The sequence below is a fragment of the Castor canadensis genome, chromosome 14 (assembly GCF_047511655.1).
Source record: "Castor canadensis chromosome 14, mCasCan1.hap1v2, whole genome shotgun sequence".
Taxonomy (NCBI): Eukaryota; Metazoa; Chordata; class Mammalia; order Rodentia; family Castoridae; genus Castor; species Castor canadensis.
The window spans coordinates 40,950,180-40,970,145 of NC_133399.1; the positions used below are offsets into that span (position 1 = coordinate 40,950,180).

The following is a 19,966-nucleotide window of genomic DNA, read 5'->3' on the forward strand; positions in this document are numbered from 1 at the left end:
CTGTAATTCTAGCTGCTTGGGAGTCTGAGATCTGCAGGATTGCTGTTCAAGACCTGCCTGGGCAAAAAGTTCATGAGATCCCTTCCCCATCTCAGCCAATAGCTGGGCAGGTGGTGCGCACCTGTCATTCCATCTACATGGAGAAGTGCAAACAGGAGAACTGAGGACCAGGCCAGCTTAGGCACACAGTGAGACCCTATCTCCAAAATAATCAAAACAAAAAGGGCTGGGGATGTGACTCGTGGTAGAGCCTGCCTAGCAAGCATGAGGCCCTGAGTTCAAACCCCAATACTACCCCCCACCAAAAAAAGTCACTTGTAAGCCAAAAGAAGGTTGGTTTATTCTGTTTCTCCTTCTAGAATGACTTTTTCTTTGAGAGAGAGGAGACAGCACAGTTGCTAATCACTTTTCCTCACAAGGCATGTGTCACACGGACATGCACTGCATTGGGTTCATTTTACTGGCAGTAAGGCCTCTCTAAATTGTCCTATGAAAGCAGAAAAATCAATGCTCTCAGTTACCATCTGGACAGATTGTCTCATTGGCACCAACGCTGAAGAAAGTTTTGTCATCCATTAAAACACCAATGCTGCTTACCTTTTTTCTCTTCTTTTTTTTTTTTTTTTTTTGGTGGTGCTCGTGTTTGAACTCAGGACTTCATGCTTGCTAGGCAGGTGCTCTACCACTTGAGCCAGCTCAAGACAAGGTCTTACTATGTAGCCCAGGCCAGTCTTGAACTCATGAACCTCCCATCTCGGCCTCCTGTGCTAGCATGACAGTGTGCCCTGCCATACCCAGCTACCAGTGTTCCTTCTAAATGCCACATTTATCAGCCACACTGCTTGTTCCTCATTTATACTTTTGGGCTGTGTCCCCAGAGGTTTGATAAGGGAGGAGGGTATGGAGTGAATTTAGATTTAAAAAAGGCAGCAAAAACCAACGTCATCTCCCTAACTTTGTGTCTATCCTGCCCCAGGTCCAGAGTTCCCAATATCTGAGAACCAACCAACCAGAGTGGCAGAGTAGTTAAGGTGTTAAGAGTGCTTGTTGGGTTCGCATGCAGAAGTATTGCTTTCAGAATCGATGTCTAACATGATACAGTTGTAAGTCTGGTTCACATCATTTTCTTCAGGTGGGCAATCCAGTAGTAACATCAGCACATTTTTCTGATAGGATCCTGCTGTTAGTAGTGAATCAGAAAGTCTACATTTATGACTACCTGGACAATATCTGGGACGAAGCTGAAGGTATGCCTGTTTTCTATTATTATTTTGTTTGAAGTTAGCCAATGTCGGAGAAGACGTTATAATTTCAAAAGGATAAGTGATAGTTCTCCTTTGTGTTGGCATCCTGGGTGTCACCTGATCCTTTAAGATCCAAATGAAAATGATTTGGAAGCTTCATCCCCTAAGGTGGGAAGCTAGTGTTTTGCTATAAGTTACATGAAATGAACAAGAGATACCAGCCAGAGGGGGCAATGAGACCTTAGGGGAGAATCTGAGAGTGCCAAGAATAGCTCCTAGATGTCTGTTGATCTGGCTGGGAGAGTATGTGACATTTGGGCGACAGAACAGAAAAGGAGGAATGGAGAAAATCCTAATGCAGAGAGGGTGGGAATGGGATTGAGAGCAGACAGGGAGATGCCGGCTGCAGAAAAGCAAAGGGATGATCTGTTGATTCCTGGAAAGGAAGGAGGGACAGTGCCCAGTGTTTTTATTGTGAGGAAGGAGTTCCCATTCAACAGCTTCCCTCCCCTTCTCAGCCCTGGGCAGACACAATCTCTGTGGACCTCCCATGAGTGGCCTCCTGCAGTGTATGTCCTGTGCCTGCTCATTTCACTGAGCATCATGTCCTGAGGGTCCATCGTGCCTATCAGAATGGCCTTCCTTTTCATGGCTGAGTAATACTCCATTGTATAGATGGGCCACATTGTATTCACCCACTCATGGATACCTTAGTTGTTTCCACCTTTTGACTTCTGTGGCCTGTGCTGTTGTGGACATACATGTACAATTGTCTCTCTGAGACCCTGCTTGCAGTTCTACTAGGTGTGAAATCAGAAACCACATTGCTACAACATGTGGTAATCTACTTAATTTTTTGTGGTGGGACTGGGATTTGAACTCAGGGCTGCACACTTGAAAGTAGGTGCTCTACCACCTGAGCCGCACCTTCAGTCCATTTTGCTCTGGTTATTTTGAAGATGGGATCTCAAGAACTGTTTGCCCAGGCTGGCCTCAAACCACCATCCTCCCACTCTTAGCCTCCCAAGTAGCTAGTATTATAGGCCTGAGCCCTGACACCCACCCCAATTCTTTTTTCAGTACTGTTTTTTTTGTTGTTGTTGTTGTTTTTTAATTCATGGCTTTGTACTTGCTAGGCAGGCACTCTTCCACTGGAGCCATTCCCCCAGCCCTTTTTGCTTTAGTTATTTTTCAACAGGGTCTCATGCATTTTGTCTGGACCTCTATCCTCCTACCTATACCTTCCATTGAGTTTGACATCTGGGACAACAGATGTGAGCCACCACACTCAACTTGTGCTTTGAGATGGAGTCCTGCTAACTTTCATTTTGCCCAGGCTGACCTCAAATGGCAATCCTGCTGTCTCCACTTCCTAAGTAGCTGAAATTACAGCTACTTGACAGTGTTTTCAGACAGCGTCTCTCCCCTGTTCAAGGCTGAACTTGAACATGTGATCCTCCTGCCTCAGCCTCCTGACTATTGGGGTCGAAGATGTGGCTACCATATCTTTATGGTTTTGGTTTGCTTTTTCCCCATGACCAGTGAGGCCCAACATCTTTTCCTGTTCTTCGGAGGAGCTTCGGGGGTTTTTTGTTTTGTTTTGTTTCGTGGTACTGGGGATGGCCTCAGGGCTTTGCTCATGCCACACCCCAGCCTGAGTTTGGCTTTTCCATTCAGTGAAAGTGTACCTTGCTAAGACAAGAGAGCCTTGGCACAACTTTGACAGGGCCTGAAAGTTTCTGCCAAACTAGTGGGCCTTAAACCCAGGACACTTGGTTGTGTCTGGAGACATTTTTGTTCATCAAGATTAGTGGAAGGCACTCCTGTCATGGACTTGGAGAGGTAGAGTTGCCCTGAAACATCCTACAAGGCACAGAGAAGCCCCAGCAACTCAGAGTGACCTGACCCATGTGTCAGCTGTGTTGCTGTCAATGCTTTCGAGAAACTCATGGTCTAACATTGTTCTCTGAACCTCAGAGTACTGATGCTATATGTGTCTCTCTGTGTGTGTATGTATGCATAGAGAGAGAGAGAGAGAGAATTTTGATTTTAAAGTATTTTTTTGCGGCACTGGAGTTTTGAACTCAGGCCCTTATGCTTGTTAGGCAGGCACTCTTACAGCTTAAGCCCTCATTTAAAAATATTTTAATGGCCTTTTCCTTCCAGGTATACAGCACCCTGTCTCACATGTTACTGGTGACAACTGTTGTTATAGTTTAAACAAGTTGTGCACGGTAAGTGCAGTGTGGAGTCTTGCATTTCTTACTGTACTCCAAAGACACAGAATCACAGCGGGGTGCCAGTGGCTCTGTTGTAGAAATATTGTCAGCTGAAAAACCAAGCGACACTCAGAGAAGTAGGAGAACTTGGATTTTTTATTTTATTTTATTTTATTTTATACCAGTGGTCCCAGATGAGCTTGTACTCAAAATTCTGAGCCCCCAGCAGTGAAATCACAGGATTTTTAAAGGGCTGTGCAGGGGATCAGGTTACAGGGAATGTGCTGGTTGCTAATAGGTGGGTTCACACTGGAGTTAGGGACTCGGGTTGTTTAGGTAGGAGCAGCAGGGGGCATGTTTTGGAAACTCTGCTTACAGAGGGAGACAAAAAAAGGTGGGAATGGGCAGCAGTGTTTGCAGAAGAAGACAAAGGAGAGGCGGGAATGAGAGGTAATCTCTGCATGGGGCCTTTTATCTTGCCTCTGGACTCATTTTATGGCTTAACTGGCAATTTCTCCTGTTTCATAACCTGCTTTGAGGCAATTTCCTACTCATTCCCCCCTTTTGATGCTTTTCCTACTTGTGGACAAGCATCAACCCTAGGTTCCTGGGACTCTATCGGGTTCCTCCTGTTCCAAGGGTCTGTATTAGCTCACCAAGAGCTGTAACTTTATTGCTTCCATTCACGAGCTAATGAAGTGAGTTATGGCATTGAGTATGCAAGGGACGAATACAAGGGCCAATAGGAGCATGAAAAGTGGACCAGCCAAAGGGAGTAGCCATGAGGCCCAGTTCCAGATGCAGCTCCATCTGTTCCAGGAATTTGCTAATTCCTGTCTCCTACATGTGACCTGGTCCTGTAGTTGCTGAGCCAGGTCTCTGACTATTCCTAACTGGTTCACACAAAAGGAACATTCTTCATTTAGGAAAAGGCATAGCCCCCCCTTTTTCAGCAGTGAGTAAGCCCAACCCTCTCCAATTTTGGAGGGCCGCTGACTCTAGGGAGTCCCTCTGGTCCTGCGTGGTCACTATGGACCTAGCCACTTGTTCTATGTCATTTGTTAGGTCCACAGATAATTGATTATAGTAGGAGGCTGATGAGGCAGTCCCTCCTATGCCTGCTCCTATTCCAGCCGTGATCCCTAATCCAGTTAGTAAAGGTAAGAATTGGATAGCTCTCTTTGTCTGTGTGTGGGCCATCAAAGGTACAGGGAGGGTCTGATCATTAAGCACTATGTTTATCTGGGGGGTGAAGAGTGCTAATGTGCCAAAGCTTTTCCATATAGCCAGCGAGCACTGATAAGCAAGGGTCCCACATACAAAGAAGGTTCCTGGGCTGCTGCACCATGGTCCGTCAACTGTACATCTAATGGCAGTGGCTGTACAGTTTTGGATTTGGGCACATTGACTAGCAGCCAGTTCCCCCACTGGATGGTATCCTCTTGAATTGTAGATACAATTAGGGGCTGGGTTTCGTGCTGGTAGAGTTGGGAGCAGCACCATGCACGCTCTGGTTAAGGGGCTTACTGGGGCTGCTATATAATGGAGGGGATCTGAGGACAGGCAGAGCCAACAGTCACACTCCAGTGGTGGGTTAGTAAGATTAAGGAGACAGTGAGTTGTGTTTAACAGGTTGTACAGTTGGGGTTCCAAGTTAAAGTTCCCTGCCCCAGAAGGAAGCCTTAATGGGGGTCGTGGTGGTGGCAGATCGATGTCTTTTATAGGCTTGTAACCATCTAGGTAATCATCTCTGGATGGCCTCTCTGTATCTGCAGCTTTTACCCTCTATAGACTGATATGGGGACAGGGTAGATGGGGGGGATGCCCAGACATAGCAAGGTTTATTTCCTCCCCCTGTCATTTCATCATTCCATGCCTTTAAGGGGTCCACGTCTCTCTTCCAGCAAACTGTTTGCCCCATAGTGCCTTTTTTTCTTGCAGGATCCCGTCAGGCCTGTCAGTTTTCCTTATAGTAAATTGTCCCTTCTCTGGTACATTCAGAAATTGATGTGCTGCATGCAGGTGACAGGTATTGGTAATAGGTGAAGGCATATTGTAGTTTTCCCTGGAAGGACAGAGATTTTATGCAAGCTGAGCAGTCATTCTGGCCTCTAGATGGGACAGCCTTAAAATGTAATAGAGTCAGGAGGCAAAAACACATCAGAGACCTCATGCCTGAGACTGGGGTCTGGGCTACAGATAGCACTGAACAGCAGTAAGGCTTCCTACTATGAGGAAATAACAGGAGGCCAGCTGTATTCTTTGGCCTACATTCCAATCCTGGGGAGCAGTGACAGCCAGTCCTAGTGTGAACAGTGTTACAACAATGCTAATCAGCAGGATGGGGTAAGGGTGGCAGAAGGGGATACATTTAAGTCCTGGTGATCGAATTCTCAGGCTTTCACCATCCGTTGACCAATCAGCTTCTGGGAAGTGGCTGGAGCAGGGCTGGTGCTCTCTCGAGCAATGGCGTGCTGTTGTGACGTCCTCTGGAACCTTAATTTGAGAAGGTTAGTTGGGTCACAGAGAGCCTGCCAGTCGTTAGGGTCTGCAGGAGCGGCTGCCTTCTTCATCCCAGAGTGATGAATCCAGGGAGTGACACCTGTGACTTTAACAGCCGTGGGAGTTGCTAGTATTACTAGATGGGGACCCATACAACTGGGTTGGAGTGACTCCTTTTTCCTATCTTTTACCCATACCATATCCCCAGATTGGTGGGGATGGGCCCAGTTACCCATGGGGATTAGTGTCCTGTCTAAGACTTCCCGGGAGATGTAGCATAGGATTTTTCCTAGGGCTTGGAGATGTCGGGACATGTCTCGATTTCTAATTTGCCTGAGGTCCCCTCTGAGCCTGTTTATATTATGGGAGAGGGTCTGCCATAGAGACTTTCAAAGGGTGAGTAGCCAGAGGGTCTAGAGGTACAGTGTGCCCTGAGCAGGGCCAATGGTAGCATGTCTATCCAGGGGGATTGTGTCTCTTGGCAGAGTTTGGCTAAGGTAATTTCAAGGGTCCAGTTCAGGCACTCTACTTTCCCTGAACTCTGAGGCTTGCATGCTGTGTGGAGCTTCCATTTTATTTTCAAAATTTTAGCCAGGCCCTGGACTATTTCCGCCATGAAGGCTGGTCTGTTGTTTGATCCAGTGGAAAGGGGGAACCCACATCTGGGGATAATTTCTCTTAAAAGGGCCTTTACTACTTCTCATGTGTTCTCTGTGTGTAGGGTAAGCCTCAACCCATCCTGAGTAAATACAGACAAGAACCAAGAGGTACCAGTATCCTAGACAGGACTCTGTGAAGTCCACTCCCAGATCCTCAAAAGGCACGGTGCCCGTTGTTTGTATCTCAGGGCTTGACTTAGGCCCTTGACTTGCATTGTTTTGTGCACATGTAATGCACCTTGCACTTATTTGGACACCCAGGGTGGGGAGCTTGGGAATGAAATAGTTTTTGTCCAGCAGTTTTTCCAGGGCCATTTTCCCCAAGTGTGTTAGCTCATGTTGTTTTACCAGAGGGGTAACTACAGCACTGGGGACAAAATTCTCTTTGGTCAGGCAACTTCCACCAGCCCCCCTGTTCTTATTTATTCCTTTTTCATCTTTTGCCCATTGTTCTTCCTCCTTGGTGTAATTTGGGGAGAGAGGCAGCTCTGGAGGCAGGAGAAGTTTGGCAGTTTGCTTCAGCACTCCAGGGGAGCTTAGCTCTTCTGCTGCCCTCCTTGCTGTCTTGTCAGCCAGGCTGTTCCCTCTATTGATGTAATCAATGCCCCTTTCGTGGCCTCTGCAGTGAATAATAGCCACGTGAGATGGTTCCCAGACTGCTTCCAGCAATTGGAGGATTTCGTCTTTGTTTTTAATCTCTTTTCTCCATGCTATCAGCAGTCCTCTTTCCTTGTATGTTGCTCCATGCACATGCAGGGTGGCAAAAGCATGCTTAGAACCTGTGTAGATGTTCACGCGCTTTCCCTTTGCATATCATAATGCCTGGACAATCCCAGGTTCAGCTCACTGTGCGGCCCATCCTTGTGATGGGGCTTTAGCCTCTACGATGTCATTAGCAGTGGTGACTGCAAACCCGGCCTTTTGCCGTCTACCCTGAACCAAGCTGCTTCCATCCATGAAGAGTTCAAGCTCTGAATCTGAAAGGGGGGCGTCTGTTAGGTCAGGCCTGCTGGAGTACACTTCGTCCATCACCTCTTCACAGTTCTGATCTGGAGCCCTTCCTCTGTCAGCAGGAAGGTGGCAGGATTTAAAGTTCGTACAGTCTCAAGCCTGACTCGATTCCCACATGAGGATTTTTCTTGGTAATGGGCCGTTCTGGAACTGGTCAGCCATTTAGAACCCTGCCCATTCATTAGAGCCATGACTGCATGGGGGACCTTAACATTAGTGTCCTGTCCCAGGGTGAGCTTTTCAGCCTTCCTGGTTAGGGTTACCAGGGCAGCCAGGGCTCAGAGACATGGAGGCCACCCCGAGGCCACTGGGTCCAAGTGCTTTGACAGGTAAGCCACTGGCCGCTGCCATGGACCCACCATTTGAGTGAGGACCACCAGAGCTGTGTGATTTTTCTCGCAGATGAAGAGATTGAATGGTCATGTTACATCCAGCAGCCCTAGTGCAGGGGCACTTGTTAACAGTTTCTTTATCTCCTGGAAGGCCTTTTCTTGGTCTTGTCCCCAGTTTATAGGGTACTTTCTGGAGCCTGGGTGGCCTTGTAAAGTGGTTTGGCCAGGTTTGAATCCAACTATCCACATACGACAGAATCCTGCCACTCTCAAGAATTCTCAGACCTCCCTTTTGGTCTTTGGCTGTGGGATGGAGCAGGCGACATTTCCTCTCCAGACTTAGAGCACATCATCCTTCTGAGATGACGAATGCGAGGTATCAGACTTCTTGCTGGCAAACTTGGGCCTTTTTCCAGGAAACTTTGTAGCCTGTCTCGGAGAGTCGAGCTAGCAATGCCTTTTCCCCCTCCCTGCGCTTCTCCCAGTTGTGGCTTGCCAGGAGCAGATCACCCACACATATTGGAGCAAAGTGCAGCTTGGATCACCCACACATATTGGAGCAAAGTGCAGCTTGGATTTTCTTCCAGGAAAGTTGACAGCTCTGCCGCTAGGGCTTCCCGAGCAAGGTGAGTGAGTTTTTAAATCCCTGAGGCATCATGTTCCAGGTCATTTCTGTTTTTATTCCAGTATGGGGTCTTCCCAACCAAAGGTGAACAGAGGCTGGCTGACTGGGGCCAGGTGGAGGCAGAAGAAAGCGTCCTTTAGGTCCAGGCAGGTGAACCAGCTTGCTTGGAGTGGTAGAAGGCTCAGGAGAGTGTAGGGGTTAGGAACTACTGGGTGCAATGTTGATAAGGGTGTAGGTCCTAGACAGGCCTTCTTGGCGGATAACAGTGGGGTGTTCCATGACAATTGGCATTTGATCAATATCCCTGCATCCTTCAGCCACTGTAGGTGGGCCTGAATTCCCAGGCATGCTTCTCTTGGCACTTGATATTGCCTCTGTCCATCAGGGAGAGCTCCAGGTTTGAGGTCTACCATTATGGGCGCACGGTTGTGAGCCAGGCCAGAAGGACCTTTTTCAGCCCGGACATCAGGAAACTCCTCAGCAGGCAAGTGGGCTTCATCATGTCCCCCTTTTCCTGGAGGTAGAGCTGCCATTCATCTTCTGTAGGCATGATCACTGCCATGATGAAGGCATTTGGTCCTCTCACTGTAAGGCTTGCAGGCCTTCCCTGGGTGAAGGTGATCTGGGCTCCGAGCTTTGTTAGTAAGTCCCTTCCCAGCAGGGGAATTGGGCATTCTGGTGGGCACAGGAATTCATGAGTCACCATGTGCCTGCCTAGCTGGCATGTCCAGGGTCGGCAGAATTGCTGGGCAGTTTGGGTACTGATGGCTCCAACTATTGTGGCCCTGCACTCAGTGAGTGGGGCCACAGGTTTAGTGACCACGGAATGCTCAGTGCCTGAGTCCACCATGAAGACCATTGGTTGGCCTCCCACTTTCATTTTGATCATGGTCTCTCAGGGGCCTACTAATAAGAAGCCCAGTCTTCCCTACTCTGACTCAATTCCTGTAGGCCAGTGAGTTCCTGGGCCTCTGGTTCAGGTTGCCATCCTGTCTTCTTTCCTCCAGCAATCTTGTTAGGTTCCAACGCTGGTCCCTTGTGGTGGGGGCATTCATTCTTCCAGTGGCCAGTCTCCTTCCAATAGGCACATTGGTCTCATCGGAGTGGGGTTCTTCCACTGGGTCTCCCCTTCCATGGTGGAGCTGACTGCTTGGTCAGTCCAGCTTCCCCAGTGCTGCAGCCAATACGGACACCTTGGCTTTCATTCTTTTATCGGCCTCTCATTTTTCCTCATGGTTCCAGTTCACAAGGACTTTATTTTCTACTTCTAATAGCTGGGCGGCATTCATTCTAGTGAAGCCTTCAAGTTTGTGAAGTTTCCAGCGAATGTCAGTGTATGACTGGGACACAAATGCTGTATTAACCATCCACTGGTTTTCTGGCGCTTCTGGATCAAAGGGGGTGTACACCCGGAAAGCCTCAGAGTGTCTCATAAAAACAGTTGGTGATTCCTCTGGCTTCTGGATAACTGCCACAGTTTGGGACATGTTAGTTAGCCTCTTAGCTCTAGCCCTGAGCCCATGTAGGAGGATGGTGCCATATTGAGTGAGGACTCCTTGTCCTTCTGCTGAATTGAAGTCTGAGGTTTGCTGAGCATCATGGGCTACCTCTTTTGCCCAAACTTCTGCATCTAGGGTTCCTGCTGGGGCCTGCCCTTGGAGCCAGTGGTGAGCCTCTGTCAGGATTCACCTTTGCTCTTCTGTGTCGAAAAATGTCAGGGTGATCTGTTGGCAATCATCCCAAGTAGGGTGATAGATCTGAAATATGAATTCTAGGACATTGACCATGGCCTGGGGCTCTTCTGAATAAGGTGGTGTGTGGCTCCTCCAATTTAAGAGGTTAGTTGTACTGAAAGGCTGGTAATAGAGGGTAGACTGGCCGGGCTGGACTGTGTGGTCAGCAGCAATCTTCCAGGGCCCTTGCATCTCACAGAGCGGCATTTGCAGGGCCCTGTCCTGACATGCTGGCACCTGGGATGAGTGAAGGCAGTGGCTCAGGGACTGTAGACTCAGACTCCAAGCCAGAGAAGGGTGTGGGACATCGCTGTGGCTGGGAGGCTGCTGATGGGGCTGAGGGGAATCACTGAAGGTGGCAGACTGTCTGGGAGAAGGCACTGGCTGCTCTGATAGTGTCAGCTCTCTGGGAATGTACGGCAGGGGCACAGGGGGTTCATCTTCTGGGTCTCCTTGCAGAACAGGCTTGGTCAGCTTCTGGTCTTTGGGCTTCATTACCTGAGCCATGAAAACTCTGTTCTGTCCCTTTTTATTTGCACAGAATTGGACCAAAGGTGGCATGGTCTGAGCCACCTGAAGCCAGGAGTCAATATAGCAGAAACTGATTGGGTGTCTGGGGGTTCCTATTATGATCCGATAAATGGCCCTGCCAGTGGGCAAATCTAGGGTACCTTCAGGGGTCCAGTTGACCCCAAAAGTGGGCCACTCCAACTCACACAGTGTGCACAGCCTTCCACGAGACACTTTGATCCCATAATCCCCTGAGGATCCCTTCTTAAAACGTTTAAGCACACACTCTCGGACTGTGGGTTTTGAGGAGCTTCCGCCCGAGGCAGTTAGAGATGTCCTCCATATCCACCTTATCTATCCCCCCTGCATCGTGGCACAAAGACAAACAAGGGTGGGTGCCCCTTCAAGAGAAGAGACCTATCAGATGTCTGCCTGGCTGTGTCCTGAAGGAACTTGGGTGCCTCCTAGCATCAATGGCGGGGTCAGCCTTGTGACCCTGGATCGGGTTCCCCCCGATGCTGCCCTAAGCCGGATGAGGATCACCATGGAACCACAGGACAGACCCACTCACACTCCGTAGCCTTCAGCTGTGGAACCACAAACTCGAGCCTGAAGCGAGGATGAATGAGGCTGCTCATTCACACACACACACTCGCACCAAAAGTTATTACAGTTTTTCCTTAATCCCTTTTGGGGAAGTCTCTGACCTGCAGAATTCCTCTTGGAGATTCCCGGGAGTTGATCAGACTCCCCTTCCGCCCAGTGGGATGAGACCTTACTGAGGGCTGACTTTCCCTCGGGGGCTTACTGGTCCACTTCTCTTTGGAGTTCAGTCAGGCAAGACTACTCAGAGGGTTGGAACTCCTGGGTGAAGGAGGACCCCAGAATACCTTTGGGTGGCGGGCCACCTCATTCAGTCCTGAGTCCCTCCCTACTCCAGTGCAGTCCAGCCACCGCCTGGTGGCTCAAGGGGCCAAAATGGTTGGTATCTCACTGGGGCCTCCAGAAATGTTGTGGAAATATTGTCAGACGAGAAACCAAGCAACACTCAGAGAGGTAGGAGAACTCGGATTTTTATTTTATTTTATACAAGTGGTCCCAGATGAGCTAGTACTGAAAATTCTGGGCCCCCAGCTGTGAAATCACAGGATTCTTAAAGGGCTGTGCAGGGGATCAGATTACAGGAAATGTGCTGGTTGCTAATAGGTGGGCTCACACTGGGGTTAGGGACCCAAGGTTGTTTGGGTAGGAGCAGCAGGGGGCCTGTTTCAGAAAGTCTGCTTAGAGAGGGAGACAAAGGCAGGAAGGGGCAGCAGGGGATCTATAGAGGGAAATCTGCTTGCAGAAGGAGACAAAGGAAAGGCGGGAATGGTCAGTTATCTCTGCCTGGGCCCTTTTATCTTGCCCCTGGACTCATTTTATGGCTTAACTGGCAATTTCTTGTGTCTGCTTTGAGGCAATTTCCTATGCAGCTCAGCCTGTAATCCTAGCTACTTGGGAGGCAGAGATCAGGAGGATCATGGTTCAAGGCCATCTCAGGCAAAAAGTGAGACCCTGTCTCAAAAATACCCAATACAAAAAAGAACTGGTGGGGTGGCTGAAGTGGTAGAGCTCTTGTAGGACTGTGAGTTCAACCCCCAGTACTGCCAAAAATAAATAAATAAATAAATAAATAAATAAATAAATAAATAAATACACAGAATCCAGATTGGAACCGGGAGAGGTTGAAGTGGAGGATGGCCTCGAGCTAGCCCTGGACAGGGTTCTTTCCCCAGGCCTCAGCAGAGGGCCTGAGAGGTGGGAGGGGCTGCAAACTTCCTTTCAGATAAACTGCTTAACAGGCTTAATATATCTTTTTTTAATGTACATAACTTACATTTTTATCTGCAGTACTGGGCTTTGAATCTTTTGAGCCATGCTCCCAGCTCTTTTTGCTTTGGTTATGTTTTGAATAAGTTCTCCTGTTTATGTCTGGGCCAGCCTATTTATGCTTTCCTAGTAACTGGGGTGACAGGTATGTGCCCAGCTTCTGTTGGTTGACATGGGGTCTCATGAACTTTTCACCCAAGCTGTCCTCACACTGCCATCTTCCCACTGTCCACCACAGAGTGGTTAGGATTACAGGCATGAACCACTGTGCCTGGTGCTAACTTAGCATCTTGAATGCAGGAAGTTGCAAAATTGATAACGCCCCTGTGCCTTTCTCTCGGCTTCCCCAATAGCCATGCCTTATGCACCTGTAGTACAGCTGCTTGACAGGGCAAGTGTCCATGGATGCCCTGTGCGGGTCACATTCTCTGTCATTGCACTCCACTGCATCCAGTGCCATCAAGTTACATTTGTCCTTTATCTGCAGAATGTGTGTTTCATGACCCCCAACAGACACCTGAAACTGAGGACAGTACCAAACCCTGTGTATGGGGCACAGGACCTTGCACATGTTCAGCAGGAGCTCTACCACTGAGTCACACCCCCATTAAACTCTCCATCCTCCTGCCTCAGTTTCCTGAGTGCCAGGGCTACAGGTGCAGCCACCACACCCAGCTTGTACTGTTTTTGTGGTTGTTTTGTTGTTTTTCAGTACTGGGGTTTGAACCCAGGGCCTACACCTTGAGCCACTCCACCAGCCCCTTTTTTGCATTGGGTATTTTTGAGATAGGGTCTTGCAAACTATTTGCCCAGGTTGGCTTCGAACCATGATCCTCCTGATCTCTGTCTCCTGAGTAGCTGAGATTACAAACGTGAGTCACTGGTGCCTGACTGTGCTGTTTTTTAATGTACATATATGCCTGTGATAAAGTTTAAGTTGTAAATTAGGCACAGTAAGACACTGAGAACAAAAGCTAATAATAAAAAGAATGATAATAATCACTATAATAATTGCAATAATAATCACTGTAATAAAAGTGACATGAGTTCTATCTGTTGTCTATCTCTCTCTGTATCTAACTGTCCATCTATCTCTAGCTGTCTTACTGTACTTTTCACCTTTTCAGTTCTCTCTGGCGTTTCCAAATTGCCACAATCACTACCCTTGTGTTTTGGTAAAATGAGTTACTTGAACCTGACCTCTGTGATCCCATGACAACTGTTCTGCTAAGACAGCTACTGAGTGGCTAGCATTTGGGTAGTACGTACAGGGTAGGAATGCTGGATGTGGGAATGTCACATCTAGATGGGCCACCGTGGGCTGGCGTGGGCCGGCATGGGCTGGCGTGAGATTGCATTGCACTACTCAGAATGGAATACAACTTAAAACTTATACATTGTTTACTTCTGAAATTTTCATTTAATATTGTTGGACTACGGATCACTGGAGGTCAGTGTAAAAGTACCAAAGGTGAAATCACAGATGAGGGGATGTTGGAATTGATAACCCTCTGGTGCCGAAAACAGACACACAAGAGACAGAAAATCTTGACAAGGCAATTTCTCCTGATCAAGAGGGTGCAAGCATGTGCTCACTCCTACTAAGCAACACGCAAGCACAAAATGGCTGACAGTGGCTCCTCCTTATATCCCTGATACTGTTGTACCTGCCCCTCACCTGGGATTTGCAGGTCAGAGGTTCACAGTCTTTCCCAATTGGATAAAAGGCTTGGGGGATGGGTTAGGGCATGCAGTTTGGTGGGCAATGGAGTTGTACAGGAATCTGGAAGAAGAAGCAAGGACCCTTTAAACATGTAAAGTTGCTTAAGATGGTGACCTGAGGAATTTTTAAGTAATCTAAGAGGGTAACAAATACTTTGATAGAAAAGATCATTTTTTCTTACAGGGAGCTACTGCACTGAAGTGTCCCATCTCCACAAGGCTTTCCCTCACGCTGCCCTTCAATAGCCACAGCCAACCTCCCTGGCCCCACTCCATCTTTATAATTTTATCATTTCAAAAATGTATGTGAATGCAGTTATGCAGTGTGTACTCAGCAAAATTCACAGAGATACATTGAATTTGTTGTGTGCATCCACAGCTCACTCCTTTTGACTGCTGAGTAATATTCCATGATATCAATGCAGCACAATTTGATGGTTTCACTTTTTGACTATTAGAGACAAAGTTCTGCCAGGCACAGTGGCAAATACCTGTCATCCTGGCTCCTCAGGAGGTCAAGGCAGGAGGATCCCTTGAGCCCAGGACTTCAGGGCCATGGAGCTCTGTGTTGATCAGCTGTCTGCAGTAAGCTAGGCATTAGTGTGGTGACCTCTTAGAAGCAGGGGATCACCAGGAGCCTAAGGAGGGGTGAGCTGGCCCATGGAGAACATAACAGGTCAAAACTTGCATGCAGCTGAGACGTTGCTCAGTGGTAGAGCTCATGCTTAGCATACACACAGCATTCTCAACAGCCAAAACAAAAATAATAACAACAAACTCATGTGCTGATCAGTAGTGGGGCCATTCACACGTGCACCAGCCTGGGCTACAGAGTAAGACGTTGTGTCTAAAGCAATGAGAGTGGGAAAGGAACCACAGGGAACCAGGGCTTGTAGGAACAGTCGTGTGCAGGAGTCACATAAGATGGCCAGGGCCAAGATGTGTCTGCTGGCACCTCTGACAGCTTTGTGTTCTGCTGTTTCCCAGGAGATGCACAATACCGTTTTTGCATACATGCATGGAGAAGACCTATCTCAGACCCACATATATTTCTCAGATAACGGAGGATACAGTTTTGACAGCTATTCCCCTGGAAACCAGGTATGTTCCATTGAGTGGGAATGTGAAAATAAAAATGTACATACATGCCTGTGCTCCCAGCTGCTGGGAGGCTGGGGCGGGGGGATCCCTTGAGCCCAGGAGTTTGAGGCCAGCCTGGGCAGCTTAGCAAAGTGCTGTCTCAGAATATTCAGCCAGATGTGATAGTTCACACCTGCAACGCTAGCTACTTGGGAGATTGAGATCAGGAAGGATCTTGGTTCAAGTCCAGCCTGGTCAAAAAGTTTGTGAGACCCCATCTCAACCAACAGCTGGGAACAGAGGCTGTACAGGAGACTCCCAAGTGGGAAGTTGAGTTCAAACCCCAGTGCCACACACACATACATGCACACACACCATGCAACTACATCCTCCTGAGTAGGAGGGAACCCTGTACCCTCACATGGCCACAGGGAAAGGAATGGAAGGGCAAGAAGGGCAAAAACTGTGTCCTCACATGGCAGGATAGAAGAGCAAACTTCAAGCTTGATCTTTTTTAATAAGGGCAATGTTGTGATTTGGGGCTGAAATGTCCCCAGTTCAGAGGTGAGGCCTTTGTAGAAGGGCATGTGGCGTATGCCTGTCATCACAGCTACATAGAAGACATAAATAGGAGGGTGCCCGGGAAAGGCCAGCTGGGGAAAAAAAAAAAAAAAACCCTCAAGAGCCTATCTGAAAAATAACTAAAGCAAAAGGTGGGAGAGTGGCTCAAATGGTACAGCACCTGCCTACTAGGTATGTGAGACCCCGAGCTTAAACCCCAGCACTGCCTGATATAAGGGGCAAGCTGATTCCCCATATCAGGTGTACACAATTTATAGAATCCTATGACCACCCTCCAAAACCCTCTGAGTTGTTTGAAGGTTCTGGGGCCCAGAAATGAGAGAAAGGGCTGTAGACTGCCCTCGGGTTCCCTTATTGATAATAAGACCCAGATGTTTAATGGCCTCTTGTAAAATTTGTGCTTTCTTCCTGGAAACCCTGTACTCTCTATCAACCAGAACATTGAGTAGGGCCGAACTCCCAGTTTGGGAGTCCTTATCAGTCTGTGCACAAAGGAGTATGTCATCCACATATTCTGTCACTGAGAATTTAGGGTCCTGAAATGCTGCCAGATCCCTAGCCAGGGCTTGACCAAAAAAGTGAGGGCTATCTCTCAGCCTCTGGGCGGGGACAGTGCAGGTGACTTGGACGGCCTGGTTGGGAGGGTCGTCAAAGGCAAATAAAAATAGAGACTCTGAACGCAGTGGGTGAAGGAAAAAACATCTTGTAGATCTGGGACTGTAAACCATTCTGACTCCTCGGGGATTTGGGCCTGCAAGGTATGTGTATAGGAGTTACAGATAACTGAGTAAGTAGGAATTACAGCATCACTGATTAGCCTAAGATCCTGGATTACCCTCCGTCCCCTGGCTGGCTTTTGCACTCTGAGAAGGGAAGTGTTACATGGGCTCTGGCAGGCTCAAGGAGTCCCTGCTGCTTGAGATTTTAATGATGTCTCTAAGTCCCTTCCTTGCCTTCAGTCTCAAGGGGTATTGCCTTTTGGTGAGGAGAGGAGGCATCTTTTAGGTGTATGCGTGCTGGGACTGTGTTTAAGGCTCTGCCAATCTTGTTATGGGATGCCCACACCTTGGGACTGACCTCCGTTTTGATGAAAGGTAAGCAAAGAGGTTGACCCAGCCCCACAAAGACCAAAGTCAACATGTGAACCAAAAAAAATCTCCTCCCAATGGGGTGTGGAACTCTCGGGCATAATCAGGAAGGTGTGGGTAAATGAGATGCCATTCCATTCACAGATCAGAGGTTGTGAGAATTATCTAGTGAGAGGCTGGCAAGAGACTCCCCTTACAGTTAGTCTTATTGGAGGAGAGTCCAGGGTTTGAAAGGAGGACTAGTGGCCCCGGTATTGAGGAGGAAATTGACCATTGTCCCCTCTACTTCAGTGGTAACCTGAGGCTCCCCATTAGAGATGCTGGTCCCATGTAAGGGGGTCTTACAGGGAGGCTTTTGGCTCTCACAGTCCCCTTGTTGTACCACCAAGGAGAAGTCTGGCCCCAGGGGCCTTCATTCCTGGGGGCATTCTGACAGCTAGTGGTCACCATGGCATATGGGACAAGGCTTAGAGGGTCTCCATCTCAGGGGGCACTCCCTTTTAAAATGTCCTTCCTTCTTACATTGGAAGCATATGGGATTGGCTTGCTCCTCACTTCCATATGAAAATATACAGGGTCCAGCCTCCCATAGGGCTGCCACCAATGTGGCAGCCTTTGCTTGGGCTTTTTCCTTTCTCACTTTAATCTCCTCTTCCTCCTTGTTGTAGATTTTAGTAGCAATCTTAAGCAGATTGTCTGTATTGTCCTCTGGTCCTTGGGGAGACTTGTGTAATTTTTCTCCTAATATCTGGAGCTGACTGGGTCATGACTTTGTCCTTAAGGACAATTGCCCACCATAACTATCAGGATTCTAGTTGGTATGTTTAGTTAGGGCCTCCCACGGGTGTTGTAAAACGTCTCCTAGGGTTTCACTGCCTCCCTGCGAGGTCTGAAAGAGTTGGGAGTAGTTGAAGGGTTTGTTTCAAGTACACCTTAAACCCTCAACAATGCATTGAAGGACGTGTCTATGACTCCATTCTCCTTCGTCCACATTGGGATTCCAGTTTGGTTCTGCACTGGGAACTGCCTGGCTCCCCAGCTCTGCCTCTCTTCTCCTTCCTCAGTTGAGTATGTGGGTGCCATTCCCTGTTCCCTCTCCTACGGCTGGGAGTCCAGTACTTCCCATCCTCTACAGTCCATCTCCATGCTCACTGCTTGAGGGCTGCTTCCCTGGCTGATGCATTTAGGGTCTTGCTCAGCATGAGCATGGCTTCCTTCCAGGCCAAATCAAAGACCTGACAGACTTCTACGAGGGTTTCTATGTGTTTGTCTGGGTCATCAGAAAATCCCCCTAGACCAGCCTTGATCTGTGTAAAATCTTGCAAGGAGAAAGAGTGGAAAGTCTGGATGGGGTTTCCTGCTCTTTTGTCTCTCAGGGGGAGCAGGAATGGTATTATAGAGGTTTTGCTTTAGGCCTGTACAGAGGAAGGGGCACTAAGTATTACAGCGGTATCAGATGTAGGGGGCTCTGGCAAGGATTCTTTCTTGGGGTCCTGAGTAAGCTCAGAGAAGTCCCCTATTTTTCCTTGGACTATTGTCAAGAGGGCTGGATCAATCTGGCCACTGCCCTCTACCTCCCAGTTGATATCCTGGCCATGTCCGGGTGCAGAAGAAGGTCAGTCTCTTCTTTTTAAGAGATTACAGGTCAAGTTGGCTGCAGTTGTCTCTAATGCCCTCCAAAAGAGTGTATATTGAGGAGGATGAAGTCTCACCTGCCAGATAATGAGAAGAGCACATTTGGGTGTCCCCAAGGCCCTGCCCATCGGGTAGGGCCTGGCCCTATGTAGTATCCTTTTTTGTGGCTTGAGGAGAGGACATGGTCTGTCTCTATACCTTTGTGACCAACGAGTTCCTCCACATTCTGTGCTTGTGTGAGGGCTAATACACCAGCACCTAGTCTGAACCCACCATATTCTTTTCTGTATAACCCAATAGGATGTCTGATAGCCAGTCCATGAGAATTACGTGTGGGAGGCTGGGGAAGGGATTCCTGGATGTGTAACCTCATTTAATCTTTGTCTATGACCCAGTTCCCCAGTGAAATGAAAGCAAGGAATTGACTGGAGGTGTTTCCTTTCCTGAATCAAAAAATAGACATCATCCCAGGTACTGGTGGCTCATGCCTGTAATTCCAGCTACTCAGGAGGCAGAGATCAAGAGGATTCAGGTTCCAAGCCAGCCTGAGCAAATAGTTTGTGAGACCCTGCCTCAAAAATATCCTACACAAAACAGGGCTGTCCAAGTGGCTCGAGTGGTAGAGCTCCTGCCTAGCAAGTGTGAGATTCTCAGTTCAAATTCCAGTGCTTCAAAAAAAAAAAAAATAGAAATCATAAGGTGTGTGATGCTTATTCCATCCTAGAAGAGCCACAGGCTCAGATCTTAGGTGGTGGTGGTGGTGTTTGTTTTGTGAGATGAGGGCGGCCTCTACTGGCTGTCTGCTCTATTGTCTGGCATCAGGGTTGAGATGGTGTAGCTCTAGTTCTCCCATGATTGGGCCCTATGACCTGGGTAGAAATCTTCAGGAGAAAGTCTGCAGAGAGGAATCAACACACTGCATAGTGAGTGAAACAAAGAACACTTGTGAACTCACGCCTGCAGAGTTAACGAGCACCTCTGTTCCGAGGGTCAGCACCACTGGCTGACAGCTGTGGATGAGGTGCCCCTCTCTGTATGGGCTATAGAAGATGGAAGGAAGCGAGAGATCAGACCATCTGCTGTGCTTGGGAGTAGTCTGGGATTCCACAAGACTTGTCACCTTTAGGGCTATAGATGATTCAGGTTGCTGTTTCC

General features: G+C 48.3%; 1 protein-coding gene across 1 annotated transcript in view; it reads left to right on the forward strand.

Annotated features, from left to right (window-relative positions):
• The window catches only part of Catsperd (cation channel sperm associated auxiliary subunit delta), a 56,581-nt gene that overhangs the window by 4,964 nt on the left and 31,651 nt on the right, over window positions 1-19,966 (forward strand). The window contains exons 5-7 of the mRNA XM_074054414.1: window positions 1,133-1,247; window positions 3,411-3,478; window positions 15,414-15,527. Of these exons, the coding sequence (XP_073910515.1) occupies window positions 1,133-1,247; window positions 3,411-3,478; window positions 15,414-15,527 (297 nt within the window). The remainder of the gene's footprint in view (window positions 1-1,132; window positions 1,248-3,410; window positions 3,479-15,413; window positions 15,528-19,966) is intronic.